The 16,884-nt window shown below is 42.5% G+C and overlaps 2 protein-coding genes across 13 annotated transcripts in view; both read left to right on the top strand.

The window, feature by feature from the left end:
• Window positions 1-11,586, top strand: part of golga4 (golgin A4) — a 35,719-nt gene extending 24,133 nt beyond the window's left edge. For 8 of the 12 annotated variants that reach the window (XM_080782655.1, XM_080782654.1, XM_080782658.1 and 5 more), the window contains 6 exons: window positions 723-743; window positions 1,345-1,413; window positions 2,575-2,650; window positions 7,078-7,175; window positions 8,759-8,845; window positions 9,204-11,426. In XM_080782655.1, the coding sequence (XP_080638781.1) occupies window positions 723-743; window positions 1,345-1,413; window positions 2,575-2,650; window positions 7,078-7,175; window positions 8,759-8,845; window positions 9,204-9,218 (366 nt within the window). In that variant the 3' untranslated portion in view covers window positions 9,219-11,426. Of the gene's footprint in view, window positions 1-722; window positions 744-1,344; window positions 1,414-2,574; window positions 2,651-7,077; window positions 7,176-8,758; window positions 8,846-9,203; window positions 11,427-11,526 lie in introns of those variants that run through there. The other 4 variants (XM_080782662.1, XM_080782660.1, XR_013965320.1 and 1 more) reach the window with 3 other exon arrangements.
• Window positions 11,587-13,011: 1,425 nt separating this feature from the next.
• Window positions 13,012-16,884, top strand: part of itga9 (integrin, alpha 9) — a 96,212-nt gene continuing 92,339 nt past the window's right edge. Inside the window, exons 1-3 of the mRNA XM_080782739.1 lie at window positions 13,012-13,412; window positions 14,128-14,255; window positions 16,192-16,298. Of these exons, the coding sequence (XP_080638865.1) occupies window positions 13,225-13,412; window positions 14,128-14,255; window positions 16,192-16,298 (423 nt within the window). The 5' untranslated portion in view covers window positions 13,012-13,224. The remainder of the gene's footprint in view (window positions 13,413-14,127; window positions 14,256-16,191; window positions 16,299-16,884) is intronic.

The raw sequence follows: 16,884 nt of genomic DNA, 5'->3' as shown, positions 1-16,884 counted from the left end.
ACTGGGGAAACATTTGAGCCATGTGTTGTGTGGTGCAGTGAGACCTTGTGCCGAGTCTTCCACCTTCAAGCACATGAGCGTAGATGCACACAAAATACAAAGAAGGAAACACACAGATCTTTTGTGCCTTTTCCTTCACTGCATTTTTCTTGGGTGATGTAATAACTTTATGGGGGGATTGTATGGGTTTATGCTCAGGGAGGCCGTTCCTTGCTCAGGGCCTCACAGGCCATACTTCATTGTAGACAGTGGGTTATTCTGTCTCACTGTTGTTCAGTATCCTCTGGAGGAAAGGTAGAAGACCAATGCTGTCCAGAATTCTCTGCATACACACAAAGCCAGACATTTGCTACTGTACCATTCTATCAATGAGTAATTGGATTCCACATGAAATGGTGTCTCGGTAATTTATTTGACTTAAAAAGATTAATGTATAATAAGGATTCACACATGCTCAGAGAATTTTGCCTTTTAGATGAAAATGTTTTTGATCATCCTATTGCAAATGTCATTACACGGGTGGGTGCATTTCACTACAAAGTTTGCAAACATTTTAAAATGCAGATATTTAACAACTCCTAAATTGACTTTAGCCATGTTTAGCTAGTGCATTTCTATTAACTATTGAACAATACGGTAAATCATTATATCAAAAACCTTGTGGTGACAGTGCAGGACATCACAGATTGCTACTTAAATATACTTTCTTTCTTTTCTTCCAGTTGGGCTTAGAAGAACTGCAGGTGAGATTGTTTTTTATCCTTGTATTGTGTTTACCCTTTCGTGTTGACAATAATTTACAGTAACTCACAGGGAATGTAAACAAAAGTGTGTTAGTGTAAATACCCCATGTTATTGTTCTCGTGCTCCCTGTGCGTGCCCATTACATAGATCAGTGGTCCTTGAGGGGGTTCCAGGTGGTCCCCAGCTAAATGATGGAGAGCTGGTACCCAAATGGACCCATAGATGTTTAACTCTATAATTTAACTCTTGAGAGGGTCAAATGACTACAGATGACTACAGAGATCATGTGGACCGATTTGCGTGAGATTTGGATGAAATCTGTGCGACTAATTTAAACAAGGCCGTTGTGGAACATTTGGGGCAGTGGTTTGGTCGGCATCCAGACAATGTGTGTGCAAAGTTTGGTATCAACCGGGTTAACGGGGCCAGAGATTAGCTGGTAACGGACAGACTGATGGACGGACGGACGGAGTGCAAAACATACTCTCTCCCCATGCCTTCGGCCTGGTGGAGACGATAATGGGCCTTCCCTTGATATGAAAAAGGTACCCACTGGAATAGATATATATGTTGAGCTTTGGCTTTCACACTCGGTCACAGGCTCAACTCGCTGAGAAGACGATGCTACTGAGCGAGGCCATACTGAAGGAGCAGCAGTTTGTTGACAGGGTGAGCCTTCACAGTAAATGCATCCCTGATAGTGTGCCAGTGGAACCACTGGTCCATTTGGTTCCATTTGTACTGTACATTCACATACACTCACCCATTGGCCAAGTCACCCTCACAGGTCCATTTGGCTATTCATTCTATAGTATACACTTTCTGACTAAAAGAACTCTCAGGATTTTACACAGTGTTCCCCTCTGTGTTTCTCTCTGCTTGGGGACAAAATGGACGTGGTCTTTACAGCAAATCCCTCACACTGTATTCTTCCCAGGACTCCGTTGCCCCTCGGCCATCGGAGCTACTGCTTTTCCTAATAATCGAGTTAATTACATAGCACATCTGTTTACATTTGGTCTAACCTTATAAACAATCCGTGTGCCCCCCCCGGCCATCCCACTGTTATTCACACACACACACACACACACGTGTGTCATTATCACAAACATCCCCCACGGATGACCAGGAAACGGCACTGTTCATATTATCCCACACACATCATCATCATCATCATCATCATACTAAAATTCAGCGAATGTCTGAATGTCTGTCTGTCTGAATGTCCCTGACAGCGCTTTATCTCAACTATCTCAACATTGGCTGGCCCAATCACTCCCACTTTTCACACAGGCATGGACCATAATTATATGGAGGGCGTAACGGAGCCCTTTCTCCGATTTGACACATTAATGATTTATAATGAATTTATTAGTGCATTAAAAAATGCAAAAATGGGTATTGTACTGTCAATATGACATGAATATGAATGCAAAGTAGCGGTCCATGTGTGGACAGGCTACCTGTCGCCGTTGTGCATGGTGAGATGTGTGCAAACCGTGTAGTTTATCAGGAGAAGAATACCAAAGGATGCAACATTTATCCGTGAATTAAAAACACACCGGGCGCAGTACCCCCCCACGGCCACAAGAGGGGGGCAAATATCTCACAACGGGTAAGGGCTAGTTAGGTTAATGCACTGAATAAAACCACTAGAGGTTGTTGGTTCTTAACCACTTAGCACTAGCACACCCTGCTCTTGGGGGGGAATATTCACCGGAAATAGCCGATCTACAAGTTAACTTGTAGACCGAGTACAGAGCCAACTCGGGTCTGTTTTACCAAGTAGAGACATATGGCTTGAACATTTTGTATTGTTCTCCCCGACAGATCCACTCACTTGAGGACAAGATGAGGTGTGTCCACAAAAACTCTGTTGTAACTCACCTGGGGAGCTCATTCAAAGGTAATGTAAACACTAAATGACATCATTATACATGTTCAGATATAGCCCTTTACTCCTATCCAGAAAGACTTACAAAGTGTGAGATGAGGGTAAGAATGAAGCCTAGTCAACAAAAGACGAGGTGAATGGAGTACAATTATGAATTGAAAATGGAGGACCCTTATGTAAACAAGTCTTTTTCTGGGTTTGATCCTCTTAGCAGTTTTTGTATTGACCTGTACTTTCCTTGAACTGTACCCATTCTGCAAGCTGTTAATAAAATCAATCGATGAAAAACAATTTAGTCCTACAAAGTAACTAGGGTAACACAACATCTGTCTAAACAACATGTTCTCTAAATAACGTTCTGAACCTTTGTGGTCAAGCAAAACAAATCTAAATAATAATACAAATCACCGACATACATAACGAGAGTATACAGTAAGTAGCATAGTATAACTAGCATCTGTCAAAACAATAGGCAGCAGCAGGGGGATACAAGGAATGAGCAGTGCTACACTGCTAGGGGTGACATAGAGTCTGAAGAGGTGAGTTTTCAGACTGCAACGGATAATGGGGAGTGAGTCTGCAGTCCTGACTCCGAGGGGGAGGTCATTGCACAATTTAATTTCCGTTTCAGGAAAAGAATGATGTACCCATATAGACGATGCATTATTCATATTGCATTGTGAGTGAATGTAGCTCTCTCTCTCATGCACGTGCGCGCGCGCACACACACACACACACACACACACACACACACTGTTGTAGGTACATGATGTCTACGTACTTACAGTATCATTAGAAAACATATTATTCATGGAATGAATAATGTGTGAAATATAGTTAAATCAATTGGTAATAAATCAGTTTGTTATAGCTTCACTATTACTAATTGATTTAACCATCTATTCTGCTAAACTAACTAATCTCAATTTTACAGGACATTATGCCAAATATAATTGTTAGTCTAATTAATAGTCACATAATTGTAGTGTACATGCATAAATGCCTGTATAATGCAGGGTACTTATCAATCATCGAGGAGACATATTTTTTAATCTAAACCAAAACAAATTGATTTAGTACTCCGGATTTAAACATTGGGGGAATAATCTTTGGTGCGTGTGAGCTATAGTTTGACATTTATGTCCCCTCCAGCCCAGCTGGCCTGCAGGCTATGGGAACACGATGCTCTAACGCGCTGCCATCAATCTACCTAGTCTGTGGCGCACGCACTACTGAACATGGATCAAAAATATGGGACGGGCGATTCGGAAATACAGGACAGCGTGCAGGGGGGGGACTTAGGCGAATCCTACAGCTACAGACCTTCCCTGCTGGCATAATAAAGAGAATCTGCTGTCAGAAGGGGGGGGGGGGGGGGGTCCAGTGAAAAGTCATCCCTGGACTTAATGGCTTTTGCAGATCGAGCTCTTTTCGTTTCCCACACCAGACCCCTCGGCGCACAATTTTTTTCCCTTCTCTCCTAAATCTTCATCATTGCCTTTCAGATTACGGCTAAGACACGTATACCTCTATAGGCGCCTCTGTCTTCCCTTAACTTCTGGTCTCACCAAAACGTGTGGCCTTTAAACCTCTTCACTGCGACTCAATTTAGCCTCTCATGAGCACCTCAACCCGTCTTGCTTAATTCCCCCAACTGCAATAAAAAGCTGTGTCTCCAGGTAGAGCTGACCGATGAGAACCCCCCCCCCTCCTGGGTGGTGATGTCGACTCAGCCAGGGGGGGGGGGGGGCAAGCTGGGGTCAGGAGGACAGAGGCGCGAGGATTTATTGAGCGCCCGTTTCTCCACGCCTGGTGATCAAAGGCTTGTTTGGACTCTCTCACCTCTACCTATCTCCATTCCCTCATCAGACACACCCAGGGCCATTTGGCATAATCTCAATGACTTCCAGAGAAGCCATATTGAGTAGTGTCTTGCGTAGTACAGTGATTCGCAAACCTTTTTGCCATTTGGACCCCCCCTATTCTTGGGGGTACATTGCCCCCAAAATTACTGATCTACAAGCTCAGCTCATGATGCTGGGTGAGCAAATACATTTCTTTCTGGCTAAGAGATTTGGTGTAGAACGAAAGCAGAACAAGTACAGAGCCAACTCCGGCCTATAGAGGGTTAGAGGGTATAGAGGGTTATAAGATGGCATCATTTCTGTTGACTTGCTCTGTGTCTCAGAGGAGGGCTCTTTTTAACAACTATTTCAGCATGCTACCTTTCCAGTAAAAGGGAGGCTGTAGTAGTTTCTATTGGCTTTGAATCTCCATTGATGAGGTCATTGGTTGGCAGGTTTCTGAACTGTCCACAACCCACCAATGAGACGCAGAGTAATTGTGCCATCTTATAATGAGCATGAATGAGGGCTAATTGTATGAGGATAATGTTGAAAGTGCTCCTTTAATTTCAAGGACCCCCAGTTTGGTATGCATTATGCGGCTGCCACATTTGATAAAAGATTTTCTATCTCTGGGACCACAATCTACACTGTGAAATCCTCATTGTTATTTCAACTGAGTGTGTGTACAAATGGACCCTTAAAATGGTGGGTCACGGGTCCATTTGGGGGGGGTCTGTATACTACATTGACAATATGTGATGGGAAGCGTAAAGTGGTAGAATCATTGGCATATGTATTCCCAGCACTGTGCTACTTGCTAGTTACTAGTTTTCCATTCATAGTTTATTTTGGGTTAATGGTATAAATTAGCCGGAGGCAACGCGTTAAAGACATTGCTTGTTAGTTCTGTAGGTTCAGTATTAGGGTGCTCATGCTGAGCTGCGCCATTCTTTCCTGCGTTTGTGGCTGGCACTTAATTTGAACCCAGGCCTGTGCTGAAAGTGTTTGGTTGCTAATGAGAACATGGTGCATGGTTTGCAAGATAGCAACAAGTGCCAGAATTGAGCTGGAACACGAGAGCATTCTGGAAGTTAGCTGTCCTTTTTATTTGGAGAAGAAATTACATGAATTAAATTTGCATTCACACACTGAATTTCTTAGATCTCCTTCCTGGTTCTCGTCCCGTTTCCATTTGGTCGAGGGAGCTGTGTAAGTGTGCACTCTGTAAGCACTATGTTGTGTGTCACTACAGTGTCTTCCCAAATCATTATAAATGATGTGTGAAATTATAATGTGAAAGGACATTGGGGTAGTGAGTGACAGAACAGGCTAAGAATGCCTGCCACCCGCAAGACATTTTGCAAGTACATTGTTGTGTGTGTGGTCATTATGTGTGCTGCAACAAGCTCATCTAATAATAACATTATTACACACTGTTTAATACTGTGAAATGACTTTGGGTTCTTCTTACCAGTGTTGCAGAATGTCTCATAGCATGACCGACCCTTTTGGTTTTTTTAATTTATTGAGCACTGTAAAGCCACCCCACTCCACCCACCCCCTCGGGATGAATACTATTATTGCAGCATAAAATGTATACATACATACAGTAAAATAAAAGATTTGAGTTTAAAACCTATGGATAAAGGAATGCCATAGTTAACACAAGTAACAAATGATAAGGCAAATTTAACAGACTAAGATGAGAAAGGAAAGTCCAGACATGATGTACCCATATCAACAAAAACAAACGAGGTGATCTAGGGGAACGCTTTCCTGAACAGATGAGTTTTCAGAACTGACTTTGCTACAATCATTCACATTGACATGCCGCATTCCTGTACATCAGTGGTTTTCAACCCCTTTCATATCAAGGTCCATTATTTATTCTGCCTTTGAGTCTCGGACCACCATTTGATGACATTTAGCCTCTCGGACCTAAAAGATTTTGTCCACAATTCCATGCTGATGTGGTACTATAGAGGGTATGCGTGTGACATCATCATCAAACCAGGAATTTATGTGGGAACGCCTACTGAGTGCCAAAAAAATACTTTCTAGCATTGACAGCTCATACATCCAAACAGAAAAGTCCAATATGATTGCATTAAACGACGTTAAACTCACTTTGCCATTCACTTCATGAATTGCATTTTTATGGTGCTTTCCTATGCACTACGTGCCTACTCAAAGCACTTACAATGGTTCATTCATTCATACATTAGGGAGGTGAAGCGGCGAACAGTCGACGCCAGCATCCTCACTTCCCCACCCCCAATCCAACCCTTGATGCTGAGTGTCACTGGAGGCACTGGGACCCATTTTTAGAGAGTCTTTGGTATGACCCGGCCGGGGATCGAACCCCAACCTCCCAGTCTCAGGGCGGACACTCTAACCACAAGGCCACTGAGCTGGTGTAGACTTCTCGTAAATTAGGTGATGCAGATGTTTAACAATAATTCAACTTTCCATCATTTAGCTGGGGACCACCTGGAATAACTTCAAGGACCACTGGTGGTCCCCAGACCACTGGTTGAAAACCACTGCTGTACATACCAGATTCACTTTATTTGTGTTCTTTTTGTCTTTAAGACCCTGGATACCACTATGCCGATGCTCTCTCAGAACCCACTGAGTTTGAGTACCTGAGGAAAGTGTTGTTTGAATACATGATGGGACGGGAAACAAAGGTAACTTGATTTGTACACGGTTGATTGATTGATTGATTGAATAGTTTATTAGTCAGAAATGTAAATGACACAAGATACAGTCAACATAGCATATATATTATAATAACACAATAATGCATCTCATCAACAAATGCAAAAAACTATGGGGTCTATTTACCAGTCAGTGCCTATCAGTGTGCCTATCAGTGCCTTACCCCTCATCCCTACATTTATTTGCCTTTCTTTTTCTTTTTTTTTTAACATCATTGAATAGTTCAAATAGATGATCTACAAGCTCACAACACTTGTGTTGTGAGGGGGGGGGGGGGGGGGGTCTGTGTGTGTATCCAAGCGATTTAGCTGATGGGGGAGAGTATGCGGAAATAAGAGGCCATCAATGTCTGATTTATACTTTGTCATGCGAAGGTTCTGTGCGGCAAACATAGACGATCTACAAGCTCACAATACGTACAGTAGCGATGTATTGTGAGCTTGTAGATCGACTAGTATTTGTTTTAGCTCCTTGCCCCCCTCCCCTCCTCCTTCTTCCCGTTATTTTTTCTATGTAAATCATGATACGATGGGAACTATGCATAAAAACAAATTTCACCAACTTTTTTTTTACTTCTGTAAACCTGTGATGTGACATTCAGATTTTGATGACAAATTCGAGCATTCATTCAGAACAAGAACAAAAACCAGAAAAGGTTGAAATATGGCGATAGGTTTTCTGCCTGACAGCAACTTTTTAATGCGGAATATGGCCCTAGAAGGGCATGCCCAAAAATAGCGACGCCAGGGTTTAAAGTGGTTAATTAGCCAACTTGTCTGCCACGTGAAACTCGAGCCCATTTTTAGAAGGTCATGAAAAAGTTGCGCCTTGTCCATCTTGCAGCACCCAATTAATGGCGTTGTCTGTAATTAACAGGGCTATCGACATGGTCCTAAAGCCAGCAGGACTTCCCCCTGGTCCCCAGCAAACTGTTAAGTCTTTATGGCATCGCGGCAGGCCTCCCTGGGCGGGGAGGAAGTCCTCCAGGCAGCCCACCAGCACATACATTTTACATGACGCATTTTTTTAAGACTTGACCGGCCTTGTTTAGCGTTAGTCGAGCGGTTAGGTTCCCTAAACGGCAGCCCTGTTTCTGATTATCCCCGTATTTATGGGGAAACGCACGCAGCCTGGCAGATGGGCCTGGAGTTGATTATGGAGATAATGGGGTTTTTTGTCTTGTTGTTGGGTTTTAATTGTCTCCCAACGAGCTTGATTTGATTGGGTGGCGATGCGAGGGGCCAGTTGTTCACAGAGCATCTGTGCCTATTGGGAGCTGAATATTGAAAAGCCGAACAAGCAGCACTGGTTATCCACGTAAGCCCTATTTTATACTTAATCGTAAGATGGTGATGTTCGGCAAAAATAGTCGATCGACAAACTCGCAAGGAGACGCGTTATGATGAGCTTGACGTTTTTGTAATTGCTTATTATGACATGCCCAAAATGGAGATGACGAGATGAAAGTGGTTAATCATCAGAGCTTTATCCTTATTTAGAACATTAGTAGCTCATGTTTTCTTTTCTCCTTTGTTTCTGACCTCTCCCACAGACAATGGCCAAAGTCATAACTTCCATGCTCAAGTTCCCACCAGACCAAGCACAGAAGGTTCTGGACAAAGAAGACACAAAGGCAGTTGTAAGCATCTCTTCTTTTTTTCTGATGGGTAAACGGACCAGATCCAGTAGATTCCTCTTAATTTGCCAAATTCTCACACTCTTGAAAATAAAAAGTATATATAATATATTTCTATTGCAATAATGTAAAGAAAGTAGCCGTTTTCATTTGAGATCATTTCAACAGTATCCAGATACTTTAGGAAGGCTAGGGAAATAACAATTATTACTTTGCCCCGCATGAAAAAGTCAATCCGGTTCGAATGCTCCACAAATGTTACAGGATATGAAGGTCATTTAGCTGGTTCTGTATTGTAAAACACTGTCACAGTAGTAGTGTGTCAGTCTGAACTAAGCTCTATTTATCTTTATTTCCACAGCCCTGGTTACGATGAGTGTTTGAATGGGCCGCGCACTGGGAATACATTGCTACTTGAAGGGCTAGACTCCCATGGACTTGATCAAGCCCTTCTCCCGTCTGCATTTATTTTCATTGGCGTGTGTGCAGTCTTGTGTTCGGTTGTGTGTGGAGGTGTAGGTTGTGTGCGTGTTTGTGTGCTGTTGGAGCACTTCGCCAGTTTTCACCCTGAATTTTAACTACAGTATTGACCGACGGTAATAATGTGGAAAAACACCTGTGGCCAATGTGTTAGAAAGTGTGCAGAATCCCCCTCTGAATAGATGCACACACATACAGTATTTGTCCGTTTCTCCATACTGACGTTTTTCCTCAGATTTATGAAGAACTGCGTGCGCCTGCTTCTCGTTATATATCATAGCGTGAAGGTGAGATCAGTGTGGGATTGTGAACACGTGAACGATGCTACTGTAGTTTGTCCACTCCCATATTTTCCCAGGTAAGAAAAAAATAAGTAACCCATCTAGCATACAAATAAAACATATTCTAATAACAGTGTTACCTCCATATATATATTTTCAATAATCAATCAATAATTGTTTGTGAATTAATCTGCACAAATCACCATGTAGTGTTCAGTGGGGAATCTGCACTAAACAGACTTGTTGCTTGTTTGCATATGATTGTGTAGCGAGGGTCAACAGTACACTACTACACTTATTTTGGCAAATGGTAAATCTTATAGATACTTAACGTCAGACTTCAATGCTCTATAATATAACAGCAAAAATGATTCACAAGAAGATGTTGGTGTAACGAAGAGGTCTTTTGACCCGGCCCCTACTTAACACCGTCCCTTCAACAGGCATTTCAGGGGTTCATGGTCAAAGGTGCTCCTGTTACTACTGCAGCTACAGGTTTGTTAAACCCTCCCTACCAAACAGTCAGACTTGACTCACACAAGCAGTGCTTACTGTGGTACTGTACATGTCTGTCAGCGCTTTCAAGCTGGGTGTCCCGAGAATCACCAAATATCACTACCATAATTGTCCCGGTTTTGCGTCACAATTGCTTGTTTTGAGTGATTTCTGTACATAGACATGTATCATGTTCTGTTCTGTTGAAATGTGCAATCACTGAGTGCATTGAGCACAAACTATAGTCGTCGCCCATTCCGATGAGAACACCCGGCGGAAATTCAAGAAAGTAATAAAAGCGAGTTGCACTGCGACGCATTGTGAGCTTGTAGGTCTGCTATTCTCAATTTCACCATTAATTTATTTTTTGGACTGAGACAGATTTTCTGAAAAACTTCTAATATTTACCGCATATAGCAGCCAGCATCACATTTTTTTTATTTGTTTGAATACTGTACATACTGTACAGAACCCCAAAAGGGGTTCCCGCTCAGAATGGCTTAAGGGTCCCTGTTTGTGTTTTCATGGTCACCTTACTGTAGACACTGTTGGAAAGGCTCTGTAAGCAGGAGAACTCTCTGCTAAAATAGTTGCTTCAATTGACTAAATCAGTGGGTTTCAAACATTTTTTAAATTTTCAATACCCTTTTATAACTCAGAGTGTACATTTGTACACACTCAGAGTTACAGACCTGTAAGCGTCCATTTGGAACCCCATCAACAAACCCTGAAAACCACTGGAACTACATTGACCATCAATAATGCTTACACATGGAAAGACAAAATAAGGTTAAAGAAGTGGCGAAATTCTCCTTTAAACGTTTATGATCTCTGTATGGTATGTAGTTGTACTGTATGATAGTTTTTGGTGTGAGGGGAAATTAGAGAATAAGAATTATTTTTAAGACTCTAGTTTTACTTTTAAGATTACGATTGTTAATTTATACATTTATGTTTTAGTCCAGGATAGACGGTTTCCTTTTTATTTGTCTACCGGTATTACAGAATGGCTCGTGCAATAAATTATATCCTGTATGTATTGATGCTGATGGTCAGTTGATTTTGTGTTCTGTCTGCATCACTTCCACTGTAACTGTTAAAATGACCCTTTAAACTGTGCACTCGCACCACGATAAGATGCCTGCTTCTAGGACACAGCTTTTATACTCTATATTTTGTGGACACTGACAGGTAGATAAGCCCTGGAAAAAGAAAAAAAAAGAAAAACAAATGTAAATTGTACTATGAAAATTGACTTGTATAATAGAGCACAATATGACTGTTGCTATACATTTTCAGATAAACGAATTAAATCATATTTACAACTATTGGTTGTGTCTCATGCAGTGAGTTATCTGAACTGAATATCTTGTGTACTCATTTGTTTCTGTGTTGTTCACCTTTTGAAGAATATTTTGTAAACTGCAGGTTTGCCGTCATCCCACAAAGAAACGGTCACATGGTTCTCAGAAATGGACCTGGGGAGAGGTCAGTATAGTCTCAATGGAACCGAGGTCACCCCCCTGGGGCAGTGTGGTTCTCAGTGTGGGGGTCCTGGACACCCCCCTGGGGCAGTGTGGTTCTCAGTGTGGGGGTCCTGGACACCCCCCTGGGGCAGTGTGGTTCTCAGTGTGGGGGTCCTGGACACCCCCCTGGGGCAGTGTGGTTCTCAGTGTGGGGGTCCTGGACACCCCCCTGGGGCAGTGTGGTTCTCAGTGTGGGGGTCCTGGACACCCCCCTGGGGCAGTGTGGTTCTCAGTGTGGGGGTCCTGGACACCCCCCTGGGGCAGTGTTTCTCAAACCTTTGTGTCAAGGACCCAATTTAGATTTTTTCCAGATTTGTTTTAAAGATTAGCTGTTTTTTAATAGCCATGGTATTTAAATCGATAATGTGGTTAAAAGTCTTTTGATGCTGCTATGTATTAACACATTTTACCCCAACCCCACTTGAGAACCATTTCCCTGTACTGACTGCCACTGGGGCACTTGAGGGGATGATTGATAGTTAATCTTCATTATCACAACAAGTACGAGTAAATCCAAGTATAGAGAACCTGCAAGAATGGCTCCGCTAAAGCCTTTCTAATTACTATAGTCAGTAGGTCAATAAGGCCATATAAGGGGTCATGCCATCCCTCCTCGTTAGCAAAATGACCAAAAATGCATCCCCCTTTTGTAAATCTGCCCTCTCCAACCCTGCCCCCCCCTGTCAACCAAAATTCTTCTGCAACCCCTGCCGCCCACCCTTATCAACATACCCCCCTTCTGTTGAAGATGAACAGATCACCTACTGTCTTGCTTTAACAGTAAAGGAATTCTGGACCAAATTTAATGACAGACCATATCAGGCTTACAGTAGATTGTGAGGTTTTTTTTTAAATCATCCAATGGGGGTCCTTGGTGTAATGCCTATCAAATTGGGGCTCCTTGAAATGCCAGGGGTTGAACCACTGATAACCTATACAATTCAATGTTTAATTCAAATGGCTTCATTGGGATGAGAAAACATACGTTTACATTACCAAAGCAAAATGTGGAACATAGAATCAAAACAAAATTTGTACAATTGAAAGTGAGAATCTCCAATAAATCAATTTTCTATGTACTGAGATCACTCGATGCAGACATACATGATTATTATAAAGCTTATTTTATAATGGAGTAGGCTATACATACTGTAAAGCTTGCTGAATATAACTAAGTTCTATTGTGCTTTACAACAGAACAAAGCTGAAAACGTGCGTCAGAAGAAGGGCCGCTAGATGGCGGTGGTGCGTACACACTGCAGCTTCATCCTGGTTGAAATGTGATGCGAGGTTCTACCCATTCACGTCCCTCCAGTCCATGACCGCATTGATCGCCAAGACGGGGAGCTTGGGAGTAAGAACTTTAGTCAGATTGGCACATAGAATGGAGAGGAGCTGACGCACCGTTATTTACCAGACCCGTTACATTTCATCCTCAAGCGTCTCTTACGCATGTTGTTATAGACCTACAAAGCGAGAGACTTTCCCCAACTTGTTGGACGGTGTTTTTTTTTGTAACCTTTTTTTCCCCATTCCTTTTTTTAACCACTGAAAACTGATAAATTATCCTTTTTCTTTTTATTGGATACTTTTACAACTGATGCGCAAAGGGATGATGGCTCTACAGGGACAACATGTGGGACTACAGAACGTGTTTTATGTGTATATCTCGATTTCATTAGCTTATTCTTATAATATCGACTTAGAACATCCTTTAGTGTTCCGTGGACCAGATTCAAGTTTTTTTGGTTATTCCGTTCTGGAGCATTATCATGATAATACACGCTGGTAAGTCGCTGGTGTTATTGTGATACTATAATGTAACTTGTGTGTGCTGAAAGCATGAAAGTTAAGTTGTGCTCTAACACAGAGTCAGACTGTTAAACGACATCGCCTAAAGTTTATAATAGGACTTAAAAAAATGTTTGAATTATTTTTTGTTTTTAGATAATATACAGTATAGCTGCATGCAGTAATCTTATGATAGTTTTCAATATATGTTTCTAACGCTTGTCAACTCACTGTCTGGCGTCAGTGGCGGGTGTAGTTATTTTCTATGTATTTATTTTTGACTACAGACAGTATAGATAGGGTATGTGAACACGTGCAGTAACTTTTTGGCAGTTTGCAATGCTTCATTGTTTACCAATCCTTGTCACAACAGCACTCACAGATAGCCCATGTCACAGAGCAGAGCATGTTGTTATTTTGACCATTAGTATTAAATGACATTGACATTCCTTTTCAGAGGAATTTGGACTAGGCCAGTGGTTCTCAAAGTGGGGTCCCCCCTTTGGAGTGGGGGGGGGGGGGCGTCTGCAATTCTCAGAGTACGAATTAATGGAACCAAATGGACCCCTATACGTCCATTTGGTTCCATATTTGTAGCCTACGCTCTCGAGAGGTATGGGGGTCTGTGGGAAAGGCAATAAAACAGTTATAGAAACAGTGCCATCCATGGCGGGTGACAGTTAGTCACGCTCTGCCTCCTCTCTGTTTACAGGGTCCTGGTAGGGGCCCCGAGGGCCAACTCCACTTACAGTAGCTCTGTGAGCAGTCCTGGAGCTGTGTACAAGTGTCGAGTTCACAGCAACCCGGAGAGACGCTGCACAGAAATGGACCTGGGGAGAGGTCAGTATAGTCTCAATGGAACCGAGGTCTATGCTAACACACTACTACTGCTACTACTACTACGACCACCAGTCAGGCAGGCAGCACATGCATGCACTTCAAAACAAACACTACAGCCTGCTAACTGCTCAGCAATGGTACATTATATAGCTGATGTACATCAGTGGTTCTCAAAGTGGGTTTCCGACCTGACGGTGACCCACTAGGGGTCCCTTAAGGTTCCAGGGGGTATCCAGCATCTGTGGCACGTTGTGAGCTTGCAGATCTGCTGTTTTCAAACTGTCTTGAGGAAAAAAAAGAGATTTTAAATATTTTTGAAACATTTTAACACAAATCCTGATGGGGGCCAGATCTTAATTTGTTGAAAAGTTTGAGAACCAGTGTTGCATATCATTTGATTAACCACTTAAGCCCTATCTATCCCCAGTCCTTTTTCTTTTTTTTTTTACCTTAACACGAAATCTATTTGCTGAAAATAGTCCAATCTACAAAAGCTCACAGCCCATTACGTTGCGACACGTTGTGAGCATGATGTTGATCAGCTATTTTCGCAGGATGTTTGCCCCCAAAATAGAGACGCTGGGGTTCATGTGGTTAAACTCCAGTCAGTGGATAGAATGTATCCTATAGCCTAGTGGTCCGGCACAAACCCCTCTAGCATCTGTTTTGTTTTATCTGAAGAATACACACTTCTATCTGTCTTAACGTGACAGATTGTGCTTTTGTTTCAGAACAAGCTATATGGCAGACATTCAAGTAGAAGAAGTGTGCAATATCAGAACAGAAATATTTTGATAAATATGATAAATGCTTCAGCTAATATTTTCCGAGCACTTGAGCCAAAAAGAAGTTGAGTTGTAGAGCTAACCCCTGGCTCTTTTCTTGTGGTCAACAGCTTGAGTGGGTTCAATGTGAACCTCCACTCTACTCTGTCAATGTGTCACCAAGGAAAAGGAAAACAGGCAGACATTATCTATGAGTTCAGTGCTGACCTGAAGTCTGTTTGCCTGAGCTCCACTCTGTGAATTATACGGCTCAACCCCGATAGGTTTATAACCTGTTATGTTTTAAGAATAACAGTAGTTCACACTACATACAGTTCTTCTGAATTGTCTTGTTCAGAAAGAAAGATACCGGTATTTAAATTTGACTGGAGAACATTATTTACTTAAGTGCATTTTATTTAGTATTTGACCCTGATATTACAAACTTGGATCTGTTCTATTTTCCTAACTGAGTGCATTTATTTTTATACTTTCTTCCACCAATGTTAATTAGATATTTTTGAACAGTTTTCTTGGTAGCCTACTTTTATTTTCTGTGGCTGCTATTGCACATTTTTGTCTTTCTGTGGCTATTGTTGCACATTTTTGTCACATTGAGGTCACACAGGACCTCAATGTGACTCTCCTGGTTAAATACACGGTAATGAGATACACCACTAAACAAATGTTTCTGTTTTATATTATCTGAGGTCAATATTCAGAGTTAAGGCAACAATCTGCATTGCACAACACCTCTTATAGTGGTCACTGTCCTGTTTCAATTCTGCGTGGGATGTTGTCAGACATAATATCAGACATGCATACTTGTGCAATTGAAATGACAGTGATTTGTTATGTCATATTTTTAAACTGAGAAAAGGATGTTTACGGTATTAATGCTATTGAGTTGGACAGAAATACCCACACAGTCATTGTTAAATACTTGCCGTGGCCACAGGTATTGTGGCTTTTCTTTCTGTAAGTGCTATTTCGGTTATGTCCGACATTCAATCACGCAGAATGTTGCCAAGGGTGCTTGGCAACGATAAGGAAATAAACGCAAAGACCCGAAAATGCTGACAACAGCCTCACTGACCCACTGTGAGGCGTCCTCTGACTTGATGACTCATCGTGTGAAAAGTGCTCTCATTGTTCCAATGTGTTTGTTTCAGGAAACAAGCCCAGAGAGTCGTGTGGGAAGACGTGTCAGGGAGACAGGGATGATGAGTGGATGGGGGTCAGCCTGGCTCGTCAGGACAAAGCCAACGGCAAGATCTTGGTGAGTCCAGGGACAGAACACTAGCGCTGTTGCCTCACAGCTGGAAGGTCCCGGGTTCAGTTCCCGCCGGGGAAGCTGTGGGGGCGTGATCTCTCCTCCGTGCCATCAGCGCCCATACCCTAGGTGGGCTTGGCAAAGGGCCTTCCTTGCATGTTCTCCCCATGTCCCCCTAGGCCTAGGGTATAGGTACCCTCACAAAAACATGCAGTAATCCTGGGCTCTATACTGCCTCCCCCTGGTCAGCTGAGGCGCCTCATGGAGGGGAAAGGAACTGGTTGGAATAACACGTTCCTTCCACGCGCTGCGTCCTTCCGGGGAAGCTAGCATGGCTTTGACCAGACTGATAATGTGGATTCACTCTGGCCAAAGCCAGGATTACGGCTTAGGCAATTGGCACCGGTTGATAAATTGTGTTACAATTGTGGGATAAAAAAAAAAGAACACTGGCAACCTTGAACACCAGCATCCAAACTCTAGGGAGAGGATTAGCCAAAAATAGCAGATCTACAAGCTCACAATGCGATGCGTTGCGAAGCATTGTGAGCTTGTAGATAGCCTCATTTTGGCGCGAAGAGATTTGGAGTAT

This window comes from Protomyctophum bolini (genome assembly GCF_963924005.1).
Source record: "Protomyctophum bolini genome assembly, chromosome: 14".
NCBI lineage: Eukaryota > Metazoa > Chordata > Actinopteri > Myctophiformes > Myctophidae > Protomyctophum > Protomyctophum bolini.
This window is presented reverse-complemented; position numbering and strand designations above follow the sequence as displayed.